At 42.0% G+C, this 22,857-nt stretch overlaps 1 protein-coding gene and 1 pseudogene across 3 annotated transcripts in view; one reads left to right on the top strand and one right to left on the bottom strand.

The window, feature by feature from the left end:
* Window positions 1-11,738, bottom strand: part of SRPK1 (SRSF protein kinase 1) — a 70,494-nt gene extending 58,756 nt beyond the window's left edge. Inside the window, exons 1-2 of one of the 3 annotated variants that reach the window (XM_037063318.1) lie at window positions 11,641-11,738; window positions 11,052-11,112 (exon numbers count right to left, since the gene is read on the bottom strand). In XM_037063318.1, coding sequence (XP_036919213.1) covers window positions 11,052-11,112; window positions 11,641-11,653 — 74 coding nt within the window. In that variant the 5' untranslated portion in view covers window positions 11,654-11,738. Of the gene's footprint in view, window positions 1-10,659; window positions 10,900-11,051 lie in introns of those variants that run through there. The other 2 variants (XM_037063317.1, XM_037063319.1) reach the window with 2 other exon arrangements.
* Window positions 11,652-22,308, top strand: LOC118998986 (suppressor of cytokine signaling 5-like; annotated as a pseudogene).
* The last annotated feature ends 549 nt before the right edge of the window (window positions 22,309-22,857 follow it).

Below are 22,857 nucleotides of genomic sequence, written 5' to 3'. Positions count from 1 at the left end.
CCCACATCAGCCAGGGCTGAACTTAACTTCTGAGACATACTCAAGTAATAATCTCAATTTAGAAATCCTGAACTGGAGCTAGGGTTTGGCAACACCAAAATAAAAATTTGAATGCCTAAGTTTATCAGATGTTATATACAAATAATTAAATATAAACGATCCCTGACCTTTAGTGACTATACTCCAAACTAGACTTGATACAGATACATGCATAGGGAATACCAACAGATAGGTTAAAACCATTAGTTTGATACATCACCAATAGTAAGAAACGCCACATAAAAGCCAAAGGTAAACCTATGGATTGAAGGTAAGGAAGAAAGTATGCGGAAGGATGCAGTCACCAGACCACTTTACGCCAGCTCAGCACACACAATTCATCCTCAGACCCTCACCATCTACAGATAAGGAAACTCGACTCAAGAAAGTCAAGGGACAGTGTCCAAGTTCGACCAACAAGTGTTAAAAGCAAAACAGACCCCAGGATCGTGTGATTCAAAGAAAAAACTCTTGGTAAAGAGCACATGAGGACACACCTACAGTATATTATCCTTCTACCTAGAAGCCTGAGCATGAGTTACCTAATTTATCCCATTACATTTTTAATATGGCAAAGACAAATGCAAAATGCAATTCCTGTTAAATCTATTCTTAAAGGCATAAGCAGAGAGGAAAGGAGTATTAAGAAAATCAAGGGAGCAAGCTCATGTGTAGACAGAGTCTGACATCTTTGATCAAACTGCTTTGCTGAAAGGAAGGACACTTGAGAACATTCACAGGCTGAAGAGCACCAATGGGATTAAGAGCAAAGTGAATGATAAGATACAATACTGTTGCCCATAAATTACAATTATAATCAGTTACAAAATGCACTTACACCAGTATTTTAGGAAACAAAAGTTCACAAGGACTGGGAGCCTTGTTTAAAATGGCTACTCACTCAGAAAAAGGAATTTAGAATTTGAGTAAATTAAATAATATGTAAAGATCACCAACATCCCCTGGCTGGTGTGGTTCAGTGGATTGAGTGCCGGCCTGTGAACCAAAGGGTTATCACTTCAATTCTGAGTCAGGGCAGATGCCTGGGTTGCAGGCCAGGTCCCCAGTAGGGAGCACATGAAAGGCAATCACACACTGATGTTTCTCTCCTTTTCTGTCCTCTTCCCTTCCCCTCTCTAAAAATAAATAAAATCTTTAAAAAAAAATCAACAACATGATTCACGGTATCAGCATCAAACTTATGACACTAATGTTTTTCACCACTCTTGGTGACAATTTTTATAAAGTAGTTAAAATATACATTAAATGTTCTCAAATTCCTCAATAAGCTATCCTAAAAACACATATCAATATTGACCAAAGCACTTATGCCACCAAAAGTGTTAATACCCAATAGCTACTAATGACATCTGGCGCTCATCGGCACAACCAGAGGCATCATGGCAAATCAACATGATGTTTATTTATCTGGCTCCTGCCAACTGATTTTGGTGTCCAGTGCTACCATACTTCTCTGAAAATGAACCAAGTATATTTACCTTATTTTGTGGTTTCTGGCAACTTTCTGAAATCATTTGTTGCTAAAGTAGTTGAAAATTGGACACTCTGATCTTCACAAGTTGATCTCTTGTCATCTTTTTCAAATCTCCAAAGTTAATCCTTTCATGGGAAGCACAGGGCTCTTCTACAATTGTGCTTTCTGCCATTTTAGGAGAGGGTGCATGAGACAGTATTAAGCCTATTAATGCCTGACCCTCACCCTGAAGACTCTATGGCAGAAATTACAGAGTACAGGCTCTATGCCAAATCTTGCGCCTAAACTTCTGTTTACAACGGATGAAAAAAAATTTAAGTAGTTGTCAACACTAAACAATCTGGAGAATCTCTCAAAAAATCTGATGAGCTGGTAACACTGGACTGATCTTCCCACTAGACAACCACTAAGAGCACTAAGAGCTAAGAAGTCTTTTCTTCTTTAGATATAAAAGGGGAGGCCCACTCAGCACATTCTAAAGATCACCATTCCCTTTTGCTTACTCACGGTATGCTTCATAAGCCACATTTTAAAAATATATCAACACAATCACAAATTACATACATTATGCATTTTAAAATAATATACAAATGACCCAAATTCTGCAAGGTTAAGTATCTTTCAGGAGGCCTAAGAGTATATAAAATGAAACAAATAAATGTGTGTAACTAGGTGATGACATAAATACTCAGCAATGAACTAGCCTATGTAACTTTAAAACTCAGTTATTTGACTCTACAACCAGAATGAAGTATATACCTTAAGGATGAGAACAATAACAAGTCATAAACTTTCTTCAGTAATCATATTGTTGGTAGTAGTACTGGCAACATCATTCTGAGACTATCTGGTACTTATACCATGGGAAAAAGAAAACGAGTAACTACGTCGATGCTGTTGAGAAGTGGGGTTTTCGGTCTAAGCAAAAGGAGATAGAGACATAAAATCAAGGGTAAGAAAAGTCCCTGGGTCACCAGATGTTCAACTCTAACATAAATACAAAACTTTTTTTTAAAGAGAAAACACAATTTATTTCCTAGCTCTAATCACAGAAAAGGCTTATAAACAATGACTAACTCAGTAGGAATAAGCATCTTAAGTTCCCAGAAAACTTCTTAGACAAAGGGCTATTTCCTGTGGCAAAAAAAAAAAAAAAAAAAAGACGAAAGGGCAAAACTTACAAAAGTAAGTTTGGACAAACTGTCATATCAGATGCACAAAAAGTGCCTCAAATTAAGTCAAATGCGCTTAGGGCCATTATGAAGGGACTCCACTGGACAAAGACAGGACAAGACAATCAATAAAAATAACTATACATGCCTCAAAATCTATGAAAACATCATGCAAAATAAAAGAAGTTGATCACAAAAGACTCCCTATCGTATGATTCCACTTATATGAAATGCCCAGACTAGGAAAATCCATTGAGACAGAAAGAAGATTAGTGGTTGCCTAGAGTTAGATAGAAGTAGGGTAGCATTGTGGGTACAGGGTTTCTGTCTGGGGTGATGGAGGTAGTTAAAACTCATTACATCTTGATGGTACTTTCACAACTTTGTGAACATACTAAAAATTACTGAATTGTACACACTTTAAACAGGTGAATTTTATGTAAGTTATAGCTCTGTAAAGCTGAATACAAAAAAAACAAATGCAACCTGATTGAACCACAAATACNTGTAGAAAAAAAAAAAAAGACGAAAGGGCAAAACTTACAAAAGTAAGTTTGGACAAACTGTCATATCAGATGCACAAAAAGTGCCTCAAATTAAGTCAAATGCGCTCAGGGCCATTATGAAGGGACTCCACTGGACAAAGACAGGACAAGACAATCAATAAAAATAACTACACATGCCTCAAAATCTATGAAAACATCATGCAAAATAAAAGAAGTTGATCACAAAAGACTCCCTATCGTATGATTCCACTTATATGAAATGCTCAGACTAGGAAAATCCATTGAGACAGAAAGAAGATTAGTGGTTGCCTAGAGTTAGATAGAAGTAGGGTAGCATTGTGGGTACAGGGTTTCTGTCTGGGGTGATGGAGGTAGTTAAAACTCATTACATCTTGATGGTACTTTCACAACTTTGTGAACATACTAAAAATTACTGAATTGTACACACTTTAAACAGGTGAATTTTATGTAAGTTATAGCTCTGTAAAGCTGAATACAAAAAAAACAAATGCAACCTGATTGAACCACAAATACAAGCTTACACTCAAATAAAGTTTTACTGGTCATTTTGAAGGATACTAGGAATCCAACTTACTATTTTGAAACCTAGAAAGTAGCAAGTACTTCTCCTGTCTCTCAGACATACAAAGCATCTCTTCAGGTAACCAAAAAGATGAGGCAGTTTCTCTGTGCAGAAGAATGACAGTTACTAAATCTAAGAATAATAGAGCACCATTCTGCAACCCTAAATAAAGTAATGGATCTAGAAAATTTTCTAGATCAATCACACTATCAATGGCCACTAACATCACATACACAACAAAGTCAACCGGACAGTAGGTGCCGTCTAATGGAGGTATACAACACCACCTATGAAGTCATCTGGCAAAGGCAAAACCCACGGAAAATGTATAGATTAAAGACTTTTCCAACAATGGCAATGTAAGGACCTTATGAATCCTGAGTCAAGCAAACATAAAATTAGCAGGAAAATATGATTCCTGTTTGTATATTTAATATTAAGGACTTGTCTAAAATTTTTTAAGTGTGATAATAATACTATAGTTATGTTTTTACAAATTAAGAGTCCATATCTTACAAAATGATATGATGTCTGAGGTTTGCTTTAAAATAAGATAGAGGGGAGCAGAGAGATCTTGTAGATGAAACATTACCCACACTGGTCACTGCTTAAGTTGAGATGAGTAACACATTTATTTTGCCATTTTCTCTCATTTTGTATCTATTTGGAAAATTCCACAATAAAGCTTAAAAAAAGTAATTCTAATTCTATGGATCATTGGAATTACTAAATTTCAAAAAATAATCAAACACAGCTATGTCTCTGTAACAAAACTTACTAACATATATAAACTTACTGAGGAACAAAACAGGAGGACAAGAAAGTATTTCTGAAAAGGGCAAACCTAGAAATGAAATTTTGCCAAGGGCCTACTCTAATGTAATTACAAAATTAAAGATGCAAGTGTTTTAAAAGATGTGACAGTTGACATTGAGAATTTCAGGAACTTCTGGTCAAGATGGTGGCATAGGTAGCCATAGCTCACCTCTTTATACAACCACATCAAAATTACAACAAAAAGTTCAGTGGATTGAGTGCAGGATGCAAACCAAAATTACAACTAAAATCTGGAAAAACCATCACTCAGACCCATCAGAAATCAAGATGAATGGGAGTCTGACAACTACAGAATGAAAGAAACCACATCCATGCAGGCTGGTAGGAGTGGCACAGATGTGGAACAGGCTGGTACCACACCCCCGTGTGGTGGCTAAAAATTCAGGAGGATGTCTTGGGAGTGGAGTCCTAGCCCCATACCAAGACCCCCAGCTTAGGGTTTCAGTGTCAGGAAGATACCATATTTTGCCATGTATAATGTACACTTTTTTGCCCAAATTTTTGAGAGGAAAATAAGGATGTGCATTATACATGGGTAGTATTAATTCCATAAATATATACATGTGTTTAATTCTTTTACTTATGCTTATGTATTAAAAGTGTAACTCTAGAAAGCAATAATATCCATATGCAAAATAGCCAGCAATATGATCATTGGTTTTGTTTCTAAATATAAGTGAATAAAAAATTGAACTAAGAAATTAAAACGAAAGATTTCTTTTCCTAAAAGTCTAAGCCAAAAACATGGGTGCACAATGTGCACAGGGTCACATTATACATGGCAAAATATGGTTATGTCCCCAAAACTTCTGCTACAAAAACCAGTGGGGATTGAATAGGTAGAAGAAACTGCTGGAGCCCTAGGCAGCTCCCCTTAAAGAACCCACACACAGACTTACTTACTCAAACTGCACTCCCTCTGAGGTCCAGCACCAGAGTAGCAATTCCAAAGGCACTGGTGGTATACAGGCAGAAAAGAAGTGTCTGCCATCAGGGTGAGCAGAAGCCATTATCCCTTTTCTAAACCCTCCCCTCAAAAAGCCAGGAAGCTAGTGCCGTATCTGAGACTCCACCAACCTGGCTTACAGGCACATCCAAGCTGCTTTTCCATATGATGGCTGGTCTTGGCTCATGCTTCACAACTTCCTAAATCCTAACAAACAAGCAACAGGTGGCTTCAGTGAGGCCCAGGCTAGGGAGGAGCAGCATCCAAGTTGGAGTCACAGCTTGGCTTTGCCTGGGACTCTCCAAGCCCAGCACAAGTAGCAGACATTTCAGATTGCTTTACAGCTCAGGCTGCGTGCCCCAGGCAAAACACAGGTGGGAGCTGACCTTGGCCTGTATCACCCCGGAAACTCAAGGGCCAGCACGCCCAGTGGACAGCCACAGACCACTTCAGAGCACCACCACCACCCAGACCCTAAATAGCGGATCATCCACAGAGGGCAGAGGTTGGTGGTCAGTGGTCATAGCCAGTCCTGGCAGCTAACTGGCCTGGGTAAACCCCTCCCACTGATGTGCAAACGGCTAACAAGGCTCAACTTGTTACAAGTACAAGAGGAGTGTGTACTCAGCCCACACAAAGGGTGCACCTTGAATACTCACAGCTTGGGTGACAGGGGAGGCTGTGCCACTGCACCCTATGAGACACCTTCTACATTAGGGCACACTACCAAGACATGGAGTCAAAACAACTCTACCTAATACACAGAAACACACACAGGGAGGCTATCAAAATGAGATGAAGAAACATGGCCCAAATGAAAGAATAGAACGAAACGCTAGAAAAAGAGCTAAATGCAATGAAGATAAGCAATCTATCAGATGCAGTGTTCAAAACACTGGTTATGAGGGAAATGAACTCATTCGATACTTCAAAAGTGTAAAAAAAGACAAAGGCAGAAATAAAAGTTACACTAAGCGAAATAAAGAAAAAATTACAGGGAATCAACACTGGAGGGGATGAAGCCAAGAATCAAATCAATGATTTGGGACACAAAGGAGAAAAAATATTCAGAACAGCAATAAGAAAAAGAAGAATACCCCGCCCCCCCCCCCAAAAAACCCCAAGGATAGGGTATGGAGCATCTGGGACAACTTCAAAGGTACCAACACTCAAATCACTGGAGTGCTGGAAGGAGAAGAGAAAGAACAAGAAATTGAAACTTATTTTAAAAAATGGTGAAAGGAAACTTCCCCAATCTGGAGAAGGAAATAGACATACAAGTCCAGGAAGCACAGAGTCCCAAATAAGTTGGACTCAAAGAGGATCACACCAAGACACATCATAATTAAAATGCCAAAGGTTAAAGATAAAGAGAATCTTAAAACAGCAAGAGAAAAGAAGACAGTTACCTACAAAGGAGTTCCCCCATAACACTGCCAGCTGATTTCTCAAAAGAAACTTTGCAGGCTAGAAGGGACTGGCAAGATATATTCAAAGTGATGAAAAGTAAAGACCTACAACCTAGATTATTCTACCTAGCAAAGCTATCGTTTAGAATCAAAGGGCAGATAAAGTGCGTCCCAGACAAGGTCAATCTAACAGAATTTATCATCACCAAGCCATTATTACCTGAAATGTTAAAGGGACTTATCTAAGAAACATAAGATCAAAACAATGAACATTAAAATGGCAACAAATACACAACTATCAACAACTGAATCTAAAAAAAAACAAAAACAAAAGCAAAAACACACAGACTAAGCAAACAAGCAGAACAGAATCATAGATATGGAGATCATTTGGATGGTTACCAGTTGGGATGGGAAGGGGGAAAAAGTGGGGGAAAAGGTACAGGGATAATAGAAGTATAAATAGGTAGTTACAGAAAAGCAAGGGGATATTAAGAACTGTACAGGAAACAGAGAAGGGGGCGTGGTATTGACCCATGGACAAGAACTGAGGGAGGGGTGGTATTGCTAGAGGGGATAGGGAGCACTTGGGGGAGGGGGAGCAGAAGGGGGACAAATTGGGACAACTGTAATAGCATAAGCAATAAAATATATTTTTAAAAAACCTTAAAAAAAGTAAGGCTGCACTATATGGAACTGATGTAGAACCAGTTTCCAAAGTACACTGTTCAGTGTTTAAAAGTAGCTAGTAGTTTTAAAAAACGTTTAATTTTTAAAATTGGTTCAAGTTTATATATTCTACTCACTACTTGATTAAAATGTTGGAAATTTGTATGTATTTTTCCCTCTAAACTTTTAATGTAACAATCACATTTTTGGAAAATTAAGAAGTAAAACCATTTTCCCTCTGCCTCCATAGAGCAGTTAAGTACTAGAATAAGTAAAAGCTCTTCTCCAGCTCAGGTAACTTTACTACCAAATTTATACTAAATCCACGAAGTTCTTCAACTGTAACTACAATGAAAAGTACAGTCTAGATTAACTTCCTAAGTAATAAAATTATTAGATATGAGATTCATTCTGGAATTACGTTCCATAAAACAATTTTAAAAGCAATGCAACTGCATTAAGTTATAAAACCTTATGACAAACAGATAAAGGCCCAGCTATTGGTATGCATACTGAAAACTAATTGCTCAAAGGAGACAGAGCATTCTATCCCTTTAGAGTTGTCAACAGTGGGCCATGAAAGGCTACCTAAGGTAGGACCTACCAGAGGTCCCTTATTCACAAGTCTCCGTTCACTCAGCCTCTATCTTATTTATCCTCAGAAACACCAAGAAATTGTCACTTGGTTGATAGCAGTGATTAGTACCTAGGATTTTGGGGTATGTCAGACCCGGGTTGGAACCCTATCTTTACAATTTTATAGGAGAGTGATCTACAAATCTCAGCCACCTTATCTGTATAGTAAAACGGAGATTACCACCAAGTTAATGTTAGAAAGAGTACAGTGTCTGGAAAAAAACTACCAGGATGCTATTACTGTTGTACTTTCAAGTTTCTAAAACTTTTCACTTAAGTACCTGGTTTTTATAACTTCAGATCCTGATCCGTTTTTATTATGACTGAACTACCAGACATTAAGAACATGTAAGACTATTTCCTTAACTAAGTTATCCAAGGTCAGATTGCTAAAAAGAAACCAAATCAAAATTCAAACCAGATCTGACCAACTGTAACCAAACTCCATGGCATGCTTCCTGGTCAGACCTCCCTGATCAGTCTCCTGGTAACTAACATCTTGCCTTCGCAAAATGACTGCACCTCAGGAGTCATAGAACAGAGTCAAGTTACCTGAATCATATGGAGCTGAACTTCTGACACAGTACGCTAATCAAGTTAGTTAATTAAGACATTTCAGCTACCTAAAAAGAAGGGAAAAGCTATCAAGAAAAAGTATTAACTGAAGACAAAAAAAAATAATAAAGCACCTTTGACGCTACAAGTAAACAGGGCCAATTCATTCACATATACTTCAGGAGTCAAAGTTGCAAAGGATTAAATACTCAGCAAAATAACTGCTAGATTATCTGTACTATTTGCTTGCCGTTGTACATGTATGGAAATAGTTAAGAACAGAAATAAGTAGGTTATTCAAAATAACCTAATGAGTAACAGATCATCCAAAGTACATATAATTCAGCTTTAGAAATAAGGCATATGGTCTAAATAGGTAATCCAACGTAATAAATATATATGTACATATATATATAAATATATATGTACATATACATAAATATATATGTATATATAAATATATAAAATGAAGTACATGATCACCTATATGTACACCTCCCAAATTATAGGTTGATTCAGGTAAATATCAAAATTAATTTCCATTTGGAGATACCAGGACAGAGGACTACTAAATAATACAGTAAATAATAAAACCACCATGTCCCTACATCAGCAAAAAATCTTTATAAAATATAACTTAAAACACATTATCAGCCCTGGCTGGTGTAGCTCAGTGGATTGAGTGTGGGCCTGCGAACCACACGATCGAGGTTCAATTCCCAGTCAGGGCACATGCCTGGGTTGCAGGCCAGTTCCCAGCAGGGGACGCATGAGAGGCAACCATACATTGATATTTCTCTCCCTCTCTCCTTCCCTTCCCATCTAAAGATAAATAGATAAAATATTTTTAAAAAACCACATTATCAGCTCCATAGGGAATAAAAAAATGAGGTACAAAAAGAAAATGAGTAACGTTTAAGTTCCCACTGCATGCTAGACCCAGGTTAGTTCTTTGCTGTTTCCATTAAACCAATCTGGGATTTAAAACCAGTTTCTGACTAAACCTTACATGGATAATCAAGAGGAAAACACACAGATATGAGATCACATTTAAATGTGTTGGTTACCAATCACTTTACAAAATAAAAAATTTCATAAGACAGATGACAGAAATGGAGAAAGAGGTGAGATCACCTACCACTTAACCCTATTGATAGAAGTCATTATGTGCTCTCCTCACACATTAGAGAGCCACCAAAACAACACACACCCCTGTCTGGTATTGTCACTCAGAAGAGCAACCTAGGAAAACCTCTGAAATGTGTTTTATCAGCTCAGAAAGAATTAGATGGCACACATCTCCACATAACATCAAGTTAAATGGGAAAGTGTCATGAAAATAATGATTTTTTTCTGTCTAAATTCCAATTTCCAAGACCCTATGCAATTAAACGTTGGTACAAGAGAAAACTTCTTTAGACTGAGCCTCACTTGCAGAAGCCCTCTACTGGGCGTTTCTACTAGGCTGTGTTCAACTTTTGTGTCTCCCACAATAGTACTAAGGTTATGCATCCTGCTGATAAAACCGGACATGTGGCATACACCAAACCAGAATCACCAACAGTGTTGGCTAAACAGTTGAATTCTGAGTGAGGACTTGAGGTTCAGCGAAAAGCAAAGCAGTAAGAGAAACCAGCTGTGTATACAGTGGTCTGCCTGCACACTTCACGCAGGCAAGGCAAGGGCAACGCGCCCCGCAGGCTCAGGAAGTTGACTAACACAGGGGAAAGCTCCTTGCCCTCCTCTGTAAAAGGGGACGTATGCCTGGCAGACCAAACGGCAAATTCATTCAAGAATTCCCTGATGGCCTACCGTGCAGACGTAGGAGGCAAGTAAAGACGCTGGGCAGCAGGTATGGAAAAGAGACCAGAGTTCACGGACAGACTGGTAATGATCCACCAGCTCCGTTGGGAGGCCCAAACTAGAGGAGCCTGCGGTGCCTCCTCCGGAGTTGGGGAGGTAATGACTGGACGAGCTCTGGTTGGTCCTCCTCCAACAGCCCTTTCCAGCAGGGATGGAGGTGCTCTGACCCAGGCCTGGCCTTCGGCAACAGACGCTCCCTTCCACTAAGTCCATGGAGAGCGACTCTCCAAGGCCGCCCCGAGGCCATGTGGCTGGGCCGCAGGGTGCCCAAACCCGGTGCCCGTGAAACAGGAGGTGTGGGAGGAAATCCAACGAACGGGATGTTGGGGTTCAAGACTCACTTCCTTTGGGCTTTGTCCTTCTTGGCCTTGGTCCTTTTCTTTCGGGCCTGGAGCGCAAGCACTGCAGGAGAGAGGGATGGATGAAGGGCGAATGTGGAGAAAAGGAGGTGACCAAGGTGAGGGTGTAGACCTAGCAGGGGCGCGAGGCCCGGGTGCAGGGCCTGACTAAGGGGCGGCTCCGAGGCGAGAGCCGCGGCTTCGGCGAGACAGCCGGCCAGGGGGCTGGCGGCCCACGGGGCGCAAAGCAGCACCCTGGAGGGGTGCAGCGGAAGGGGCTCGGTCCAGGTCAGAGGGCTGGTGGCCGGGTATCTGCCTCGCCCGCGGACAGCGGGGCTCTGCAGTGGCCGCAAGACGCGGGCCGGCCTGGTGGGGAACAAGGGGCGAGGGCTGTCGGCGTGGAAGGACGCCTGGGCAGAGGGGCGCGGACCAGCAGCCCAGAGGCGGGGATTGAGGGGCGGCGCCACCTCAGTGGAGGGGCGCCGCACGCCCGGGTACCCGACTGCGGCGGTTAGGCCAAGCTCCCGGCGCTGACCCGGGCCTCGCCCCGGCGGCCGTTGCCCCTCGTGGCGAAGGCCGCTGCACCGCTCACCTTTCCGCTCCATGGCGAGACCGGTAACCGCCAGGCGCCTGCGCACTGGAGTGGCGGTACCTCCCGCTCCCGCCGCGACCCAAAAGCGAGCCCGCGCACACCCCACCCCCAAGTTCCCGCCCCGCCCCCGCCTACACGGCGCACGCCTGCGCGCTGAGCGCGGAGCCTACCACCTGCTCTTGAGAAGGGGGACGCAGTAAAGAAAGGGGTCGCGGGGAGCCAGGAGAAGAGAATGTGGAATGTGAACGCTAAAGAGGAACTTGAGAACGAAACTTGGAAGCCCGACAGGATGAGGTTTATTATGTTTGTTGGGCGGTTGCCCCTTAGGAAAGGCGAAAAGCGCACCTTTGAGGGCTCCCTGCGTGCCGAGTCAGAGTTGTGCGGCCAACTGGAATTGGCCTCAGTTTTCTGGTCTGTAAAATGGATTTATTAACCAGCATGTCCCACTGCTTTCGCAAACCTATGAGACCAATTGAGATATTATATGAAGAAAATGAGGGGAGAAGTTACAACTGAAAAAGTAAAGAAAGTGGGAGCAACATGAAAGATTGGGAGGAAGGAATCTGCAACCCTGTTGTCGCTTAAATAGGGATTATAGTCAGGAATATTGTAATGACCATGTTGTGCCAGGTGGGTGCTGGAAATACGGGGGGTATACTGTAAACTATATGATTGTCTAACCACTATTCTGTGGCTAATGCAAAACCTGAAACTAATACAGTATTGACTGTAAAACAAAAAATTAGCACTGGCTGGTGTGGCTTACTGGATTGAGTGCTGGCCTGTGAACCAAAGTGTCCGGGTTCAATTCCCAGTTGGGGCACATGCCTGGCTTGCTGGCCGGTCCCCAGTTGGGGGCGTGCAATAGGTAACTGCACATCAGTATTTCTTTCCATCTTTCTCCTTCCCTTCCCCCCTCTCTAAAAATAAATAAATAAACTCTTTAAAAAATAATAAAAATGGATTTTTTCTTATAATTTCAAGTCTAAATGAAGGCTGTGAAAGAAGGGGGGAATAAAAATGTGGGTTTTTCACCATTTTATCACTGTATCATCTTTTTAGTACATGATAAACACAGTTATCTTTAGAGGATGCTTTTATACTTCCCTAAGTGCATTATTTCATTCGTTTGATGTTCGTGGCAACTTCCAGGCAAGAGAGTTATTTTCTCCACTACACAAAGAAAGGAAAACTTGGAGGGGATATGTACTTAGAATCTTGGTGTCTGGACCCAGTGATTCAATCATAAAACCCTTGTTGTAAAATCTTTACTTATTGTAAAGTAAAGATTTTCTGTGAAGGGCTATATAGTATTCCTTGGGGCATGTGGGCCATAAGATCTCTTTTTCAACTACTCAGCTCTGCCTGGAGAACTCAAAAGCAGTCATAGAAGGTAGAGGCTGTGTGTTACAACAAAGCTTTATTTTTGGTCCCTGAAATTTGAATTTCATGTAATTTTAACAAAACATTATTCCGTTGATCTTTTTTTCAGTTATTTTAACCATTTTTTAACTTCAGGCCTTAGTTTACCAACTCCAGTTGTAAGTGCTGTAGCAGGACAGGGTGGGAGTTCTGAAGACCCTTGCCCTCAAAGAAGTCAAGGACTCCAGTGGGCAAGGCAGACAAGTAACTAATTGACTGAGAAAGGAAGATGACAGTATAATAGTGTTGCACAAGTCAAGCGTGGGGGCTTGGGTGGGATTTTATTGAGCAAAGTAAGTCAGTCCAGTCTGGGAGGAGACAGCTTTTGAGCTGGATCTTGGGAAATGTGTAGGACTTCCATAGGTGGAGATGGAAATGTCTGGCATTCTCTGAATGAGAAAATCAATTGAGCAAAAAGGCACAGTCTTAGAAACTTAGGGGCAAGGGCTGGGGCTGATAATGACTAAAGGGATGAAGTGGAATGTGAAGCTGGAAATGTAGGCTTGCCAAATTTGAAAATTAGCTAATTAATATCTGTTGCGTGGAACCTGAATTGTAGCATTTCTCGGCATATTGCAAAAGAGGGCAACACCTGTTGGCCAGGAAAAACTGCAACCCAGTTTTTTCCCCACTCTGTATGTGAACACAAGAGGAGAGTTGGAACAGACACTGAAGCCGTGCAGTCTGAGGATTCTGCAAGCTCAGAAAAAGCACATGTGGTTTGGGAAAAACAGGAGAGAGCTGGAGGCTGAGAAAAAAATCCCAGAATTGGGCAATTATTCCCCACCAGGAAGCAAATTCTATGAGGGTAGGAACCCTGTTTGGGTTTTTCTTTATGTAATCTCAGTGCCTAGCACGGTGTCCAATACTAACAATAAGTGATGCGCAGCTTATGAGAAATGCCTGGACAAGAGAGGCAACACTGAGAGGGACAACATGAAACCCAAATGGGTCAGTGCAGGTCCATCAAAAAGGAAGTAAGTTTGACCTGGCATGAGCCCGTCATACCTATTGTGACTCTGAGTGACTATTGCTTCTCTCTAAGAATTTACTAATCCTTTGTTTAAGAACTCACTTGAGATTTTTTTTCCAGAGTCAATGTCAAGTTCACTGAACTAAGTTCTCAAAATTGACCATTTCTCCTTTTTTCTTTTTTTACCGGTTTTCCCCCTCATTTTTCCACCATGCTTCAGTTCTCCACACCTGTTCTAAAATCTCTGTAATTGTTTATATAAGCCAGTTGGTATTTATTTTTCCCCTATTCTAAAGCCTGTACCTTGTTTTGTGCTTCTTGCTTTATTTTAAATATCACTTCCGCCTCCCACCCCTAATTTCACAGGGCTTGTCCTGTTCTGGACTTTACCCTTCCAAAAGTCATTTTAAAAAGTAGTGGCCATTTTTGGTATTCATTATCAGTTACATGAATACCCCTCTTTCACAACTATTTTCCTGCAAGTCCTTTTAAAAGTAGAATTATTCAGAGAACATGAACCATCATACTTCTTGCTGTTCGTGGGCAGTGTCAGAATTTAATTCCTGAAAATATCCCATTCCCCTTAAACTAAACTACTTACCTTTTAAGACTGCTCTGGGGCCCTGGCTGAGTCATTCAGTTGGTTGGACTGTCGTCCCAATATGCCAAGGTTGCAGGTTCAATACCCAGTCGGGGCACGTACAAGAATTAATCAATGTTTCTCTGTCTCCTTCCTCTCTCTCTAAAAATCAATTTTAAAAAAGATTGTCTTGGGATCTTCACTAGTACTTCTTTGAAATTTTTGAAATCTGAGCACCTGAAGTGTAGGACGTGTTTCATTACACCCAACATTCCCTGTCTTGGTTACCACAAACTCTTACATCTGGTCCAAAGTTTTGATTTAAATTAAATCCAAAGTATTACTTTCCCTTATGGCTTCCCCAGTGTCCTGTGAGGTAAAATGGATAACAGAAGAAAGTGCAAATATATCACATACTTTATTTTGAATGACAGAAGTTTCCCAGTAGATGTCTGCATAATTGGAGAATACCAACAGAACTTTATCTTGCTCTTGTGAGATAGTTTTGTGAAGTATATTGGGAAATAATTATATTCTAGACTTAGGATCAGGAAACACAATGCACATTCAACAGAATAATTAAAGAGAACCGAGTGAAGGGTTGAGGTGTGGGTAGAGTTAAGGGAAACCCACAGGGATGCTGGGGCATCCAGGGATGAATAGCAGGAGCCTTTACCACCTCTAAGCTTGAAGGAGCAAAGGGTAGAGGTGTTACCAGAACGTAGCAACAGTATGAGACTGCTAGGATTGCCACCGCAAAGTGCCACGAACTGGGTGGTTTAAACAACAGAAATGCGTTGTCTCACAGTTCTGGAGGCCAGTAGTCAGAAATCCAGGTGTCAGCAAGGTTGGTTCCCTCTGAGGACTGTGAGGGAAGGATCTGTCCTCTTTCCTTGGCTTGTAGATGACCATCTTCTCTGTGTCTCTTCATATTGTCATCCCTCTATGTGTGTCTCAATCTGTGTCCCATTTTCTCCTTTTCCTAATGACATCAGTCATATTGGAAAAGGGCTCACCCCAGTGACCTCATTTTAACTTGATTACCTCTTTGAAGACTGTCTCCAAATAAGGCCACTTTCTGAGGTACTGGATGTTGGACTGCAATGTGCTTTTTTTGTGGGGACACAGTTTGACCCATGAGAGCTTTAGTGGTAAGAAAGTACTGCCTGACAGCAGCTGTGCCCTTTGATAAAGGGGTATAAACCATGGCCCAGCAGGGAAGTAAATACCCAACTTTTTTCTCTTCTCATCCTCTCAGCCTAATGCCTCCTATTGACAAAACCCAACTGGAAGTCGGAAGGGTACCTGGGCGATACAGGCCATGGGAGCCAGCCTCCTAGGGCACAGAGCAGGGTGGAGAAGGGTGGAGGATGATGACGGAAGGGCAAACAGAATATCCTGCACAAGCCTGTCTGGCCAGTCTATAGTGTACACCCAAATCAGCTAGCACTTTACAAGCAAGTAAGCCAGCTTCTTGCGCTCCACAGTTCCTGGAGAGGCTTGAGAACAGAAGCTACTTAGAGATCCCTCTCTTTCTGGCTTTGTTCTATAAAAGCTTAAGCTTCACCAGGAAACTGCTGGAGTGAAAGGTTGGGGGTAGTAGGTAGGTGGAAGAGATAAAAGAGTAAAAGCTTTGTCTTGGTTGGGTAGGAAACGATGTAAGTTCTTTGGAATCTCAACTCTGTCCTTTTGGATGTTCTGGCCATGCATGAAGGTTGGAAGAGGGGAGGACATTCTCTAGCAATGAGGAGGTTACAGAGATCCGTGTCACTTCCAGAGGCAGGTAGGGCCCTTGCTCTGCTCCCTGGAAGGACTCTAGTAAGGCAGCAAGATTTTGCAAAGTGACCTAGGCTGGGCGTGTCTAACACTTAGTTCCTTTTCACGGGTAACAATACCTGCCAGAGAAATTTGAAGTGATGAGGGTTTGCCTGCCCCACATCGTCATTCTTGGGATATGAAGAAAACAAGGTAACCTTCGTTAAACATTCATTAGTAGGCAGACACAAAAGAGCTCTTATGACCTCTAAGTTCTACTGGGTTTCTCTTTTTGGATGCTCTGGCCACAGCTTGAATGAAAGGTTTACTCAAGGCAGGGACAGTGGTATCCCAGGGGCAGGACTCTGTCACCCACATAGTTGTCATCAGGCAGCCAGAGAGGGAGGCTCCCTTATACTGTGTCACCCCTTTTCAATCCCGATCAATGCCAGAGGTGTTGCTGAAAACAGGATTTCACTGCTGAAGTGAGTTGCTTGTTAATTCGCGTCATGGCTGTTATAAAAAGAGCTATCATTGGCAAAAATGTTGGTGTTCATTTACTCTGACCCACTTTTTCAAAGCCACCTGGTTAGAATGGTCGCTAACCTCTCCTGGCGAGGGAACTGCTGATTAGAACACAGGCCGTGCCTGGGTGTAACTTCAGGTAACTGGCAGCTACAAATGTCTTCCTGCCTTTGCGGGAAGTTTTAATATGCCCAAGTATTTTGCTTTGAAAAAGTCGATCTTTTGAAAATGCCCGTGGGAAAGGCAGCAATGCAGAGTGTGACACTGGGGGATGGCTAAGACAGTTTCACGGTGTGTCCGTGTGGGATGCCAAAACAGGGCCGTTCGGGAGCACGTCTGAGGTCTGGAAGTGCCAGAGGACCTTTCTTAAACGTTTCACCCAGAACATGCTTCTCTTGCCTTGATTCCAGGGATAAAAGTATTTTAAGGTAAATTACAAACGTCATGCGAGGTGGTGCCCTAGGTGGCCGTCAGGCCAGGAAAGACCCTCTCTGCTATATTTAACTTGTTCAAGGATCATGCAGTCTTGGATGATAAAAATGACGGACTGAAAATCAGCAATCCTTCCCCTATTTTGAGCAGTGCATAAACCTTTCAGTCTCTGATGTTGCCCTAGGAAGAAGAGCACTGTACTGACTGGGATTTAATTTCTCCAGTTTGGCAATCTTACGGTCAGAGTGAAGGCAATTTAGGAAATACATCCTTTTTTCCCCAGATACTTTGCACCATGCTCACCCTCAGGACAAACATTTATTGAGTGCCCATGGCAGGCCAGGCATTAGACTGAGTGCTGTGAAAAGCAGAGAAGAAAAGTCATAGGCCTTGCTCTGTTGGACTTAATAGCTAACTCTTACATGATAATTACTGGTTACTGGACACTGTTGTCTCTCAACCCTCAAACAGCCCTGTAAGAGATAGGTTACTATTATCATCTGGTTGACAGATGAGGAAACTGGGGCACAACCAAAGTCACACAAACTGTTAAGAGGTAGCGTTTTGCATCTGGGCAACCAGGCTCCCAAATTCATACTCTTAACCAAACTGTGTATCACCTGTCTAGTGTAGTGGGGGTTGGAGGTGGCCGCAGGAGTGATTAAATGCAATGCACAGTGGTGGATGTACCGAGTACCACAGGAGCTCAAAAAAAGAGGCCTGCTCAGCTCAGGACTTGAGGGGAGGTGAGGAGAGAGGAATCGCCTGAATGAGATGACACATGGGCAGTGTTTGAAAGCATGAGAAGGAATCAGCTGGGAACAGAAGGGAGGAAAGACAACTCCAGCCAGAGAAGACCACATGGTGTGTGGGGGGAGCCTTAAACAGCTCAGTATCACTGGAGTATAAAAATCAAGGGGGAGGTGGGAGAGAGTTTGCTCCAAAAATGCTTATTGGGTCCCTTTTGTGTGCAGGCATGGTGATTGGTGCTGGGGGTATTGTAGTGACAGGGCATCTAAGGAACTTGAACTTGAGCTATTAAGCATTGTGCTCTCGTACACACTAAAGTAACTTTTTGAAACTACTCGCATTCAAAATACTCAACAAACTAGAGTAGATGGGAACTTCCTCAACCTCATAAAGGGCATCTGTGAAAAAAGCACAGCCAACATCAGAGTCAGAGGTAAAAGACTGGACGTCTTCGCTCACAGGATCAGGAACAAGACAGGGTGTCCGTTCTCACCACTGCCATTCAGGGTGGTACTGGACGTTCCAGCCAGGGTCAGTAGGCATGAAAATTATATAAAATGTATACAAATTGGAAAGGAAATTGACATTTTAAAATACGAGTGCTACATCACAATTTTGAATGCCATCCAATGGAATTTAAATACAATAGCAATTTGATACCCACCATCATCCACTTATATGTGTAAAAAAAGTAATATTACTTTGTTAACTACAAGAAATTTTATATTGCTCCTTTTTCTCTTTGAACTTATATTTTTTTCTACTTTCCTCCCACAGAAGTTTATCCTCAGGTAATACCACTTTTTTCTTGAAAGTCTATTATATTTCTCCACATGGAAATTTAATTTGTAAGAATTTCCTGAGATTGTGATCCTCTAAAAACTTTTTACCTATCATTGCAAGTATTATTATTGATGGTTAATAAAATAATGTACAGCGTCACTTTTTGATAAAGGGAATTTTACTGCAGATGTATCTCAGTGCAGCGGTAGGTGATTTTTCTCAGTACATCTTGTGTCTTTCTATTCTTCTTCTTTTTTTTTTTGCAGTGGCTAAGAAAACTGGTTCACATAAAATAAATAAATGGGAAAGTAAAGTGTTTTGCTGTACCAATAGCATTCAGTTTTTTCTGAAACTCCTTCCAAATAATGTACCAAAAAATACATAGTAATCATCACCAAAACTTATTGTAATGATCCATCAGGAGGTTCTTATTTAATTTTATTGAAAGCAAATTATTGGAAGCCATCTGACTTGCGAAAAAATGTGTTACCCAATCACTGAGGTGGTTTACTTTATCAGTGCACACACACCCATGTTCCAGTATGTCCCTTTGTTTGGACCCCTGTGAGGGTCACGTGCCCCCGGGCAGTGCAGCTGAGAAGGATTCTTTGGGGAGAGAGAGAGGCCTTTGTTTTTGTTTTTGTTTGTTTGTCTTGTGTGCTCCATTCTTGCTTGGAATGATAGTGACTTGTTCACTACTCTATCCTCAGGGTCTAGAGGAGTGTCAGGTACATAGTAGGCGCTCAGTGAGTATCTGTGGGATGTAATGAAAGAATGCAAAAACCAGGGGTGTCAGGGCGTGTGGATAGGCGGGCAGGAGAGGAGGCAGAGACACTGAGGCACCCAGTGCACTGATTCGGGTTTTTCAGTTCAAAGACACCAAAAGTCCACCTTTCCCCAAATCAAAGCCGCACTGAGGAGAGGAAAGGTCTGCTGGTTAGCATCTGGGTTTGAATTCTGACACTGACACTGAAGAGCTGTGACTTTGAGCCAACTCTTGGCCTTACCCTGGATAAAAAAAATAAATTGAGGATAGAAAGAGGCATAGGGGGCAGTGACGATGAAATATGGTAATGCCTGTACAGTATCTGCACCATCTCATACACTCAGGAAATAGGATCACCCTTCATCTGAACCCTGCTGCTTTTCCTTTGGGGAGAACCACCCTTTTCTCTTACTAGGCTGGAAATTGGACTCACCCTGAAACTCTACCATTGCAGATGCTAAGCAGTAGATGGGTGGTAGTTAGGGATCTCAGGTAGAACCGGGGGAGAGCGATTTCCTGTCCTACAGTTTCCTCACCTGGAAGACAGGAGTAGTGACAGCTCTGCCTCCCAGGTTGTTGTGCAGAAAGATGTGTTTAACTTCTGTGAAGTGTGTGGAAGAGAGCCTGGCACACAATAAAGGGTCAGTAAATGAGTGCCACTATCTTGGCCTGCCTGTAGGCCACTGATAAAAGTATATGTGTTTCCTGGAAGAGAAGGGGCAGCCCAGGGTAGTAGTGGGATGGGAGAGTGGGGATCCTGTTCTGTCTCCCATGCACTATCTCTAGGATATATTGAGATGTCAGACAGTTAGGTTCTACCAGAGGAATGAAAACCAGTGGACAAGTTTCCGTGGGCATAGCAGGTTAAGGACACCGGAGGAACCACACATTTCCTTCAAGGCACCTGTCCTTCCAAAGCCCCTCCTGCTGTTGGTCATGATCTTCTAACCAGTGGGTAAGGTGGGGGAAAATGTAGAATAACTTCAGATACAGGTGTCAGAATGTCTTCAGTCATAAGGGAGGAAGCCGTGGTGAACTCCAACCCATGTTCGTCGAAGACAAAAACATCGGTATGGGAGCCTCAGCCCCTCACCAGCAAAGCAGTCCCATTACAGACAATGTTGCTTTCCAATGGGATTAAAGCCTTCAAAGACTTCTTCAAGGAGAAACCAAAATTATGCCACTGAAATTCCTGAGATTGTTGAAATAAGTGTTGAAATAGGTAATGATTCATGTGTCAAGCTGGGAGCAAGACATACAAGAAGAGATTGCTACTCTTGACATGCTCCATGGGGTGGAAGAAAAAACATCCCTGTTCTACAAAGACACAAAGTTCACGAGATTCTTATAAAAAGTTTGGTAGAACTCAGAGCGGATGTCAAAGGAGAGAGAAGTGATGCGGTATAAGCTCCGTGCGCAATGGGGTCAGCGTTTCCAGCCCACCCACGGGAAGTTGCTCTCTGAGACAGAGGTGCAGGAGAGTGTGTGCTTGTGTTGTCCCATGAAAACTTACAAGCCGTCAAAGCTCTTCTTTTCTAATAAAAGAAAAATACACCTTTCTGAAAAATGCTTGAGAAATGTCCTTTTCCTGTTGGCTCAGGTTTGGGCCCAAAAAAGCATTTGATTGAACAGCATTCAGTCCCTATGAGCCCACATTCAACATTTTTTGGTACATTTGTTCCATCCTTGGCTTCTACAGAAGATGAAGAAGATAAGCTTAGAGAGAGAAGATGGCTTAGTATTGAAGAAGGGGTTGACCTCCTCCTAGTGACAAATGCATACATTTGAATCCACTGCACAGTTTCATTTGTTATATAAACTAGGACCAAAGTTGGCTCCTGGAATGACTGAGATGGGGACAGTTATGCAATTCCACAAGTTAATTGTGACTCAGAAGAGGACACAAGCACATCATGTCTGCAGTCACATAGGGAGAGGCACCTCCAGGTGTCTGGAGAGAGCCATGTCCATGCCAGCAGACACAGAGCTTGAAAAGTCTGCACACAGATTGATTACATTCACTGCCAGTTTGCTTCAGATTACAGTAATTTCTGTTGCTGAAGAGTGGCAGATGGTTACAAAGCAGAGGCCCTTCTTTTTCTAAAAAATTTTTTTATTATTGATTTGTGTGTGTGTGTGTGTTTGTATGAGAGAGAGAGAGAGTTCCACTCATTTATGCATTCATTCTTTGTTTGATTCTTGTATGTGCACTGACCAGGGATCAAACTACAACCTTGGTGTATTGGGACAACACTCTAACCAACTGAGCTACCCTGCCAGGGCCAAGGAGAAGCTCTTCTCAGAGGCAAACCTGAAGGTAGATTTTCACTCCCAGAATGTGCAAAAGTCCTCCTCTCTGTGAGCTCCCACACGACAACAGATCCCTGTTTGCCTGAATTGAACAGTAGAATCACAACTATAGTTCTGGTGTTCATCACTTTATGAATTTCAGTCCTCCACTGTAACAGGACTTCCGGAACATTATAAAGATTCCAGTTCCTGAATGTTTTTGAACCAACCTGCTATGTCACTAAATAGGACTTTCCCTCTTAGCCCCCAGTTTGTCTGTGGTGCCGTAATCTGCAGATCCACTGCATGTGATGGAATGAATGAGTTTCCTTTGCCATCAGTGTGACTGGATTTTAAAAAATCGTTATAGTAGAGTATCATTATAAACAATAGAACTGGTCGAGGCGAGGTAAACCATCCTGTCTACAAAGGGCAACTAGATCTGCTCTCATGTGCATCAGCCAGCATACCCATAGCAAGCACACAGATCTGTGCTTGCTACAGTACAGTATGTGGGCTTCGTGTTATCCCACCAGATGTGAAGTGCTGTTAGATACAGGTGGTGCCCATTGAGACAACAGACAGAGGCAATATTTTGCCAATTTAACTGTTTGGTTATTTGTTATTTTAATTTTTTAAATTTATTGGGGGGTTTGGGAGAGAGAGATCAATTTGTTGTTCCACTTATTTATGCATTCACTGGTTGCATCTTGTATGTGCCTTGACCAGAGATCGAATCTATAACCTTGGCTTGTCAGGACGACCCTCTAACCAACTGAGCCACCCAGCCAGGGCCAGCTATTTAGTTTTTAATGGCTGTAGTTATTGAGTGAGGCAACTCTGGGGCATTTGCTGTGAAGAACTTCATTTCTTACTGAAGAATAAATTATCACTATTGAATGAGTATTTCAACAGTGTGACTAATTGAAATTACTTTTCAGA

This window comes from Sturnira hondurensis, unplaced genomic scaffold, assembly GCF_014824575.4.
Source record: "Sturnira hondurensis isolate 20B ecotype Veracruz unplaced genomic scaffold, ASM1482457v3 Scaffold0014430, whole genome shotgun sequence".
NCBI lineage: Eukaryota > Metazoa > Chordata > Mammalia > Chiroptera > Phyllostomidae > Sturnira > Sturnira hondurensis.
The sequence above is the reverse complement of the archived record's forward strand: the minus strand, read 5'-3'. Positions and strand labels throughout refer to the sequence as shown.